General features: G+C 33.5%; 3 protein-coding genes across 3 annotated transcripts; 2 read left to right on the top strand and 1 right to left on the bottom strand.

Annotated features, from left to right (window-relative positions):
* Window positions 1-4,474: 4,474 nt before the first annotated feature.
* On the bottom strand, window positions 4,475-5,919 carry LOC145897289 (uncharacterized). Its single transcript, XM_082985517.1, has 4 exons — window positions 5,849-5,919; window positions 5,551-5,634; window positions 5,153-5,482; window positions 4,475-4,797 (listed from the first exon to the last, which is right to left on the bottom strand). The coding sequence occupies exons 1-4, from the start codon at window positions 5,871-5,873 to the stop codon at window positions 4,613-4,615; spliced, it is 624 nt and encodes a 207-aa protein (XP_082841643.1). The 5' UTR covers window positions 5,874-5,919; the 3' UTR covers window positions 4,475-4,612.
* A 394-nt stretch (window positions 5,920-6,313) lies between these two features.
* Window positions 6,314-9,093, top strand: LOC145897288 (uncharacterized). The gene is made up of 7 exons (XM_082985516.1): window positions 6,314-6,519; window positions 6,728-6,864; window positions 7,292-7,371; window positions 7,527-7,663; window positions 7,847-8,038; window positions 8,478-8,614; window positions 8,696-9,093. The coding sequence occupies exons 1-7, from the start codon at window positions 6,405-6,407 to the stop codon at window positions 8,855-8,857; spliced, it is 960 nt and encodes a 319-aa protein (XP_082841642.1). The 5' UTR covers window positions 6,314-6,404; the 3' UTR covers window positions 8,858-9,093.
* Window positions 9,094-9,327: 234 nt separating this feature from the next.
* On the top strand, window positions 9,328-10,296 carry LOC145897290 (uncharacterized). The gene is made up of 5 exons (XM_082985518.1): window positions 9,328-9,355; window positions 9,421-9,482; window positions 9,704-9,890; window positions 9,983-10,114; window positions 10,173-10,296. Exons 2-5 carry the CDS (start codon window positions 9,444-9,446, stop codon window positions 10,232-10,234), a joined length of 420 nt encoding a protein of 139 aa, XP_082841644.1. The 5' UTR covers window positions 9,328-9,355; window positions 9,421-9,443; the 3' UTR covers window positions 10,235-10,296.
* The last annotated feature ends 502 nt before the right edge of the window (window positions 10,297-10,798 follow it).

Genomic DNA, 10,798 nt, shown 5'->3' with positions numbered 1-10,798 from the left:
TCATGTCTGCCCATGCTTTTGATAGAAAACTGTTGTTCAGCACACAGTTTGTTGTTGTAGCGGGTAAGTGATAATGCGACTCTGTACTCCCACCAAGCGGAATAATCATAGTCGTTGTTACAGATTTATCAGACTGCGGCACAAATTGTCAAAGTGTAAAGATGTTACCTGGCTGGAGTTGTAACCTTAGACAAACATGCGAGTTTGAATGTAATACAGGGTATATTGGCTCGATGAATGGAACTTGTTTGGAGGATGGGACTTTCCTTTTTAAAGGCTCTTGTCTAGGTAAACGTGGTTATAATGCCAGGTTACAGCAAATGGTATATTTAAAAATATTTTTTCGCAAATATATGCCCTAATTTTCTATGTTGACCACAAAAATTAAAATCAACACTAGCTGTGTCTAAAGTTTTCCAAATCATGAGATATTTTTTTTAAATTTTGACGATGAATTTTCATTCGCTGCTTTACCTGATTTTTCACTCATTAATATCCTTCTTACCACCAGTTTATTTTGTCATTTCGTTACCAAACATAGACTATTGCAGACAAGAACGAATTGATGAGAAATATGCATGTATGTCTTGTAAACTAAAACTGATTGTAATGAAAAGCTGCATTTGTTTGCGTAGTTCAAATGTAATGATTGGGTTTGTTTTCATGAACAATATAGAAACATTTTTTGGTGGAAGATAAGCCACTGAAACAAGAAAGAATTAAAACGATGTTTTTTCTCTGTCTTCAAAAACCCAGTGCAAACAAATTTTGAAATGAAGAATGATGAAATTTTATCTTAATCTGGTGTTGTGATATTTTCCCTCAAAAAGTTTTAATTTTTATTTTAAGACCCACGTTGTTTCAGGCCAATTCATTTCGCACTTTTACATTTTTGTGTTTTTTGTGCGGCGTAAATTGTTATTTAAGTGCAGCCAATAATATGAGTTTTGTGAATTGCAGACAGATGACCAATGTTTCGACCTGAAAGGTCTCATCAATACAGCCAGGCAAAGACTTTGTGGAGACACAATCACCGTCATCCGTTTGTTTTGTTGTCATTAATTTATTAATTTTGAAATTTGTGGCACTTGGCTTTGCAATAATAATTTATCCACGCAACGTCTGTATTTTTTCCTATTGAAATTATACAAGCATTTCGGTTGTGATTAAGTGTGTTCGCGTTAGTGGCAACGCGAAGACAATCAGTTGCGCTGTAATTAAATGTATAAAATATACTGGACCACCGAATACAAAAAATATTTTTTAATATTGTTGTTTTCATTCTCATTTAGTTTTGTCTTGGGTATTACAAAGTGAGTTTGACATTCTTTGGCTCTATGATGTTAAAAAATGCAACACTGAATAAAAAAAACGGAATTTGAAAAAGACTGTTTTTAAATCATTTTATTATTGTGTTTACTGTAACTAAGGAACTGAAGATGCCCACAGGGCGAAATATATATTCCAAACAACAATGAGACTGATCCTGTTGTCAAAAGCTGGTGCTTCGTGTGCATATTGCCATTACGGAAGTTATACAGTGATCGCTAGGCCAGCATCTGCAGTCAATGGCTTAGATCTCAATTTTTCAATATTTGAAGTCAAAAATGAGTTTTTGGTCGTTTGTTTTACAAAATAAAAAAAAAATATGGAACTTGTCCAAAAAAATTATTAATCCTGGAGAAGAGAACACATATATTTTTGTTATAGGCTGGTTGTCTGCCCGAAGTCTTACGGCGTTAACTTCACTTCCCTAAGATGGACATGGCTCAGTTAAATCATCAACAACGAAAATTTAGGTTATTATAATTACTAAACACTGTGGGTATATTTAAAGATACCCTATGTTGTCTTTTTTCACAAAATAAACGGTTTAAACCAACTGGAGCAAACATTGTTGACACGGTTATCGATGTGCACTACATTATAATTAAACGAGTAAAATAGGTTGTGTTGATTAATTGTAACCAGACGACAAGTGTAGGTCAAAAGCCAATTGTCAATTACAATCGTGCGGTAGACGTGTTCCGCGTGGAAAATTGTTGACATCATAACGTTGATCGTTTCGTCATTTATCCCAGCATAACATTTGGTATAGGTGTAATTTGCTTTCGAAACAGATTACGCATAAAATTAAGTAAATCAATTTGCGAATCCAAACAATTACATACATGCGACAGATTTTATCGCACAAACTGCAGGCAGTGGTTTTAAACTACAACTGAATCGATGGATCACAAGATGTCGCAAACGAGCTACATCTAAAGCGGTGAATTTGAGTGTTCAGAAAATTTACCATTCATGAGTGCCGTCCTCTCAAAAGCATGAGCGCGCAACATTGCTGTGAGGTCATATTTTGTTGTATGACGTCACAGTTGAACTGACTCTTACAACCAATTGTTAAAAGTTGACCAGATTTATTTTTGTATATACATCATATGAACCGCTATACGTTTTGCCAGGCGATGTTGCGCAGCATAAACAAGAAAGATGATATTGTAAAACGTATAAACATTAAACAAGTGGCTGATCCAAAATGCCTGGGAGGGGCCAAGCCTGCAAACCTAATGGTCGCGATACGATAGCTGTGATCGCCAAGTAAGGACCTGCGCAGTGGGGCGATCCTGCCAATCATGCCATTGCATGAAACATTAATGCGTTATCTGATACAGTGGGTAAATCATATTTGTCACCGCACAATTGCAACAGAGTTATATTAGTCACGTAGACAAATTTCTAGTCCCAAATCTTAAACATCCGGGTACTTTTTCCCATCAAGACCGTTTTTCCCCAGAATTAAACCAGGAAATTACATTTGTGACTTGCTTTTTACCATTTTTAATCAGACGAAAATCTCAAAAAAATTGAATCTTGCCATCATTTGCAGACGTCACGTTTATTGATTGTTTTGTATCTTGGAGCCGAAAATTCTAAACCCAAGAAATAGCTTGCTTGGAAGCTAACCATGAAGGGTCTCCTTGTACTAAATACGATTTTTATCGCCCTCTTGTGGGGAATAAGATATCTGGCTCTGGTAAAATCTTGGTTTGCTCTCCCAACAAAATGGAAGGGTGCATTCAGCGATCCTGTGGTGGGATGTTATAAAAAAAACATATCAACAACTTGCAATATGATCAGGACAACGTGGTGATTATATCCTGACTTATTTCCTATTCACATGTAAAAGCGTCAACCAACCCTACGTGTTATATATCACCTTTATACGCAAATAAACCAATTTCAGCATGTTCTTAAATTGTGCGAGATACTTTTCCCATATTTTATTTCTTCCAAATCTAATTTATAAATTTACCGAAAAGGTTGGTTTTCGATATATTGACCGAATCTTGAAGTTGTAAATAACTTATCAATGAACGCACATTTTTCAACTCACCTTGTACATACACGCACATACACGTAATATTTGAAAGTATTTGCGGGTTGTTTGCAGAAAAAGCTCATAATGTGCTCACCTTATTCACATTATATACTCCTACCCTATACCTACACGTACATTACAATAAAACAAGTGGAAAAAGATAATACATTTTGACGACAACAATCTTCATTCAAAAGATTGCTTCGCTGTTCAACATTCTGAGCCGAAAATTTTGGTGATCATAGACCTCCGGATTGTTTTTTACAACCGAACTCGAACACAGTTTGTCCGGCCTGGTAACGAATCCCATTCAAGGTTTTTATGCAGAATTTTAGCGCCATCTATCGCCATAATGTTTTTGGGAAATTTTTCAAATACATTCCATTACGGAAAAGCATATTTTTTTGTAAAGGGAAACAACAATTTATTAAAGACACCAACTCGCGAAATTTAGTGCTTTTGTTTCACAGCGTACAGTTCTCTGATGTGATTTTGTGTTGTTTGAAAGCCATGTAATGGCTACACCATAACACACAATCGAAATATAACTCGTGGTTCTTATTGCCAAAAAACTGCATTCAACCTTTGCAGTTAAATCCACACTTGCTTTTTTAAGATGTAAACAGTTAGTTTTATATTTGTAATCTGTAGCTAACAGTAGGTTAAGTTATGATTCCCAGGTGTAATTTTGCTCCCAATATTTATCATTTGATGAATTTTTGCAATAAATTTATGTGGTGTTGATTGAGCTTTAATTTGCATGAAAATTTAATTTTGTCATTGTCAAAGTGTGCTCTTCTAACATTGCATGATCGGCAAGTTTATCTATGTAGTAGATTGTTCTTCTAATATTTGATTTTATTTTGTCATTTCAGAATGCCCAAGTAACACCTTTTAGGACCAGTCATTATGCAGTCAACTACAACTATAATGGCATTGGTAAATTTCAATGTAACACCAATGAGAAGTTGCTTTACACTAACTCAACTTATCCAATTGCAATCACCACGGTTTGTCAAAACAATGCAGTTTGAAGTGGATCCCAAGGTTTGGAATGCTGGGCAGGTAATTTACTAGACGGCCTTTACAACTAGTGTTTAAAGAAGTGAGATGGGATGCATTAACTTCCCATCAAAATGAAAAATTATTGACTTGACAAAAGCAAAAATTGTAGGTTAACTATTATAAAACTGAAGAGAGTGAGACAATGGAAGATTTGAATAATATCATGTTTTAATCCAAAATTATAAATCTTGTACAGACAGGCTGTACAAGATTCCATGTAGCATCAGCTTGACATGTAGCAGTTTGAAATGCTCCTTGATATCCTGTCATGCATGAAAAGGTATGGGTGCTCATGTAGTCATTGTTGGCTGGTACATCCTGAATTACTCCAGGAAATGTAACATTTCCACAGTCTGAAAATCATAGCACATATTACAACCTTATATTTTGATCATGTTATTCTTTGTAAATTGAATGACACAGCAAATGTTTTGGAAATAGCAAGGAATAAACAGGAAAAAGTGAATATTTATTGGCTTATCTCAGGTAATGTTAAAAAAATGAAAAATAAAGTATACAGACATTAAAACCACAAAAGCAAGACTTTACAGGAAATATAGCTATCCAGATTTTTACAACTAAACCTTACAGTAAAACAGTAATTATTGAAAGTTAATCCTTTTATTAGGCTAACTACCAGTTGTACAGGTTTTGTGCAAATAAGAAAGACAAGTATTATGTACAAACAAATACCTAAAAATCACTTACATTTTCCGGTAAGAAATATGCTTGGCGTTGGTTGATTTGGTGGAGAACAGATCAGATCAATTGAAAGGTTTTTTTGGCTGGTAACAGGTAGTGGTATAAATGTTGCAGTAACAGTTGTAGAAATTTGAACACAGGTTAAATTTGGTGGTAAAGAATCACTGTCAATGCATTCATTAAATACAAAAAAATGAAGAAGTGAATCGGAGTTTCGTTTCCAACTACAGCTTGTGTATGTATCCAGCGAAAACCGGAATGTAACACTTGGCCGAAAGTTCACAGCAACATTTCCACCATCAATGAGACCATCAGATAATGAAATTATTTGTGCATCTAAGAGTTAGGGAACATTTCTATAAAACACTAAATTTTGATGTGCAAACAGGATAACCGTAGACTACCTGAACTTTGCAAGCACAACACAAGAAAAGTTCCCAAAACAATCCAAAGGTTTTTATTCATTGTTGTTACAAAACTTGTACTACCTGAAAAAAGAGAAAACCAGCAACTGCTAAATTTTTAAACAAAACTCACCAAGACACAAGTGTTGCCAATAAAGTTTTTTTTTACCATGAAATCAAATATTTTACTTCTACATTTTATGTAAAGTTTCAAAGTCAATTAATAGGTTATTGCTACAGGTAATGTATGGGCTCTTTTTTAAAATGCGCATTTACAAGAAAACCAAAAAAGGATGACCTTGTAAAGAACTAGACGACGACATATGAACTTTCTTTCACGATCAGATGTAATAACGATTAGTTAGATCAAAACCAGAAAAGTTTTCTTTCAGGTATTAAATTTAACCAAACCGCACATGAAACCCGCCTAACGCTTGTAGGAACACACGCAGCAAATAAGTTTGTTTGCTTGTCGTGAGTTCGTTCTGTTAACGAGCTTGTGTTGGCGGTTTGATTCAATATTAGTGCAAAACGTCCCTTGCAGTGCGGCAGCTAGGCAAGCAGTATTTTATTCCAGTGATGTCATTTATACAAAAATAAGACAGCTTTGTCAATATTTGGTCTGTTGTGTTTCGTCATTGGTGGGTTGTTAACAAAACGAAAGTGGAACAGTACCTAAATTATTAGAGTCGAACATATGTGGTTCTCCTTAGCTTGGGTCCGCGTAGTTTCCTGCGGTTATGTACATCTTTTGTAACTTGCAGGAAGAAACATTTATTGTTTTTGTTGACCTGGAAGTTGGGTTTTAAGTCATGTGTGTTGTTTGTGCAAGGTTTCAAAACCATTTTTGTTGAATGAACATTTTTCATATTTTTAAGGTGCAAAATATTATGATGTTTCAAGCACCAGTATATCCACATATTTTTTTAGCTATATGTGTTGTATTTGTGAATGTTCCACTACTAAAGGGTATGTAATCAAATGTTGTTTCTACTATTGTTTTCTGCCATGAAGTTTTGAGCAAATTGGCAGTAACTCTGTGTGACTAACTATCTAATTCTTTCATCACAATAAATTGTAGTGGTTTGTTTATTATGTAATTTCTGTTTCTGATTTGCATTGTTCAGGGGTCCATTTCATGTTGTTATACACAATAACTTTATAGTTTGTTTTGCAGGACAAACAACCAATTTGTCAATTCTACCTTCTCCCAATCAGGCAACAGGATCCAATACAACAATAACAAGCTATGTTCAAGCAACATCATCATCATTTATATACAGTTTATATTTTAATGAATGGATAGTAAATAATGTATGTAAAGAGTTATTTGCACCTAAATGTTAAATATCAAAAAGAGTATGATTCAGCTATACTCTTTTGTTGAACAATCTCCAGTTTAATACTATAGAATGTGTTTGGAAATTACTACCTTGCATTATTCCAATGTCCACATTAAAACATACATTAGAGTTGGTAGATAGGCACAAATCCAGGCAATAAAGCCAATTTTTATGATGGAGTCACAGTACAAATTACAATTTATCAAAGTACAAGTTTTGCACCATGATTGGCTTCCTTACCTCCACAAGATCATTTTAATCGCATAACTTGTTGCAGTTTTATTCAAAACTAGTGTCTTGGGTTTAGTACACATTACCAGTATCTTGACAATGTGACACTAAACAAAATAGTTTGATTTTCTCCTGGTAAAATTCAAGAAGAAAATGCTGTAACTTAGGTTCTTGTGACACTGACGGACAGCGATTCCACATGCTCAGAGAATTTTTCATCAGCACTGCTGCCCAACATTCCCCGCAGGTAATTACGTTTTTTCATGGGTAGTTCATTAACATTTAAAATTAATTATAAATAAACTTGGAAATATTATTGGAATGAATTTTTAAAGTTTATTTTTTGTCAGGTTTGTCCACTGTCCCATGTCTAAGCATCTAAGAATAGTTTTTTGTCTACAGGTGCCTGGTAGAGTGTATATCTAACAGTCTGAATGTATTCAAAGTTGTCATTACTTTTTTTAACATTTCTTCTTCACTTCATCGTTCAGTTTCATGGGACTACATTCCTAATTCATCAATAAATTTCAGTGTAACAGGTAAAAGTATAAATTAGTAAACTAATGTATGCCTCATGTGCTAAACGTAGCCTTTAAGTACAAAGTACAATTGGTTTACATTAAATAATTACAAAACAATCATAATTAATTTCAATAATAATTAAAGTTGAAAAACATGCTTACAAAATATTTAAACTTTGCAAAGCTTTATTTTTTGTAAAGATTGTTTATCAAGCATATCCGTTGTTGGACCAACCATCACTGCATCAGGTTATGAATACAATGTACAAGGAAAGTTCAAATGCCCAGCAGGACAAGAGTTGTTTTACAGCAACTCAACTCCTGGTATCAGGGATACAATTTGTCAAAATGATGCAACATGGTTTGGAGCTGAAGGATTAGAATGTTGGGGAGGTAATAAAAAAATGAAACAAAAATCTCTGTTGGAGTTAATTTTATGCTTCACTAGCATTAAATATTTTACCTTTGGTAAAAAGTGCAGTTTTGTTTGAAAAACACTATCACTTTCAATTTTTGAAACAAAATATTTGTGATTTTCATAGTAAGTGTATTGTGCCTCTTCTTGTGTAATTTTTAAAAACAGATACCATTTAAAGCATACAAGTTTACATATTGTGTTATACTGTTTTAAAAGCAACACCATTTTAGTGTTTAAAGCCAGACAAACAATTTATGAACAACAGATTCAACTTTATGATTTCCATATCATTTTTAATTGATTACCTGTATGTAGCTTGGGAAATGCAAACACACTTAGAATAAAAAAAGTTTTTTAATTATTTAAACCTTTGGCTAAAAACTAAAGGTTTGAAAATCTAAGTTATGTTTAAAGATCCCAACCCATTGCTTAGTGGAAATATAACTGGAGTTTCCGGAAAAAATATTTCCATCACATGCAATGTTACTCTACCCATTTATCCAATTGTCACAAACTTCACATTCCATATTGGCAATGACTCTGTGACACAGGTATTTTGGAAACAAATGTGTTTTTAAAATTATTGAATGACATTGATGTATAAATTTTAAACATTGCATTAATCACTTCAGTGCAGTCCTACATACAATTTACTTCTGGAACCTCAACTGAACAATGCACACATCTGTTGTCGGGCCCTCTCAAAATATTCGGCAGTCAACAATACTATTGGTTGGTCATTTCATCATACCTTGACGGTGCTTTGTAAGTCCCTGTTTTTTCCTTTCAAATAATGTTGTTTGTACATATTTTTTGTGAGAATGGTAACAATACAAGAAAAGTTAAATGCTATTTAGTTATGAAGAAAAAACACTTGCCAACCAATCAGCTCTTGGGTTTGCTGTTTTAACAAGTCTAGCAAAGTTTTTTTCATGTAGTTTTTTGTGTAATGTTTAGTTTGATCATTTGCTTGCAAAATGTTAGTAGTAAATTTGATTCAAGCAATTTTTGTTAATTCCTTGACATAAAAATGGATCCCTTCTGTCAAAAGTATCAGTTTCATTCTACTAGATATTCTTTCTACTTTCTACATCATCCACAAGTACTTTATGCTAATAAAACTGTAGTTGAGAGGGAATGAATAATTTTATGAGTTGTTTAAAAAACATTTGGACTGTTTTTATGTGTTTTACTCACGTTTGGTTGCTTTACATTTTTTAAATGAAGAAATAACTTTGAAAAAGTCAATAACTAAGTGCCTCAGCCTCTGGCCTCCGTTTTGGAATCACCAGGTGTGCTGTTGGATAAACATTTATTTTCGACTAAATTATTCAATAAATTTGTTTATATTTTTGAGGTGACAATAAAGATGTTACATGGATGTCAGAAAAGAACCAAACATTCATATTTTACATTGATGTAAGCTTTAGATAAAGTGAACCTAATTAATTTTAAATGTCACAAAAATGGTTTTGTTGTATCTTTTCCATTCATTTATTAGTACATGATATTTTAAATTATTATGTATACATGTTTTTTCACATAAAGACAATTGTTTAAAAATAATACATATCAGAATTGCTGATTTCTGGTAATATTTTTTGCGCAAATAATCAAATAACTTATTTTGATTTCTCTAGGAAGCTGCAGATGTTTACACACTAAAAGTTTCAAATGCAGTTGGTATAAGTTCATTTGTAATCATAATTTCTGTGAACGGCGATACACCAAAGCACAATTTACCCTTGATAATAGGCACAACTGTTGGGGGTTTAATTTTAGTTTTAACAGCTGTTGCAGCATTTTTGTGGCACAGAAGGTCAACAAGTAAGTGCTGTTTAATTTTTACTAACTTTGACCTGGCGGTTCAATAATAGAAACCTTTTTTATTACCTTTAGTTCATTGTTTTTTTCTGAAGGTATTAAAATGAAAGATAACATAAATAAACATGTGACACCTGATGTTAATACACAAGTTCATCAAAATTTGTCCACTTGGAAAAATACAGCAACCCCAACGGATATTAATAGCAGCAAGGAACATGTATATGGTAGGTTGTGCTGTTTCATTAAGAATAAACTATTTACTGTACAATTGATATTTTGCAGCAAGTGAGATAACTACAAATAGTGAAAGAAAAATTGACCGTGATTACATGGAGGTCCTATAGATGTAAAGCTTTTATTGTGATACAAAAGTTCGCCGTTCGTTTACAGGCATTTAAGATAATACAGTACTTTGTTTTTCTATACCACGTAATCGTGTTGAATAAAAACAATTTATGCTCCTTTATCTCGTCGTACGTTTTAGAAGAAGTTGGGGGCAAAAAAGGCACAGTAACTCAGTTACCTTATTATGTGGGAACAAAAACTAACGGCAAAAGTTTTTTGAAACGAGATGCCGTTGAAACACAAGAAAATCATTTACCCTGAGAATCCTTTGAGATTTAAGTCGACAAGGCGAGATAATTCTGGTCAACTTTTGTTGCAGCTTGTTTGCCATTATAAAAGTTTATCGTATCTAAATCAGCGTCCATCGTTTTAGACCCAATTAGGGATTCGCACGTTTGGCCAAAAATTCATTTTCACATCGTATTTTCCTACTTGGAAAACAAATTTTTTTAAAACGTGCAACTTTTCATTGGGTTTGTTGCAGCTACTTGTGTTTCTAAGTCTGCTCCTGCGTGTTCTTTATTTCTTTCCACCAATTTCACTCCGTGGGCAGACTTATTTAT

The sequence above is a fragment of the Ascidia mentula genome, chromosome 4 (assembly GCF_947561715.1).
Source record: "Ascidia mentula chromosome 4, kaAscMent1.1, whole genome shotgun sequence".
Lineage (NCBI taxonomy): Eukaryota > Metazoa > Chordata > Ascidiacea > Phlebobranchia > Ascidiidae > Ascidia > Ascidia mentula.
This window is presented reverse-complemented; position numbering and strand designations above follow the sequence as displayed.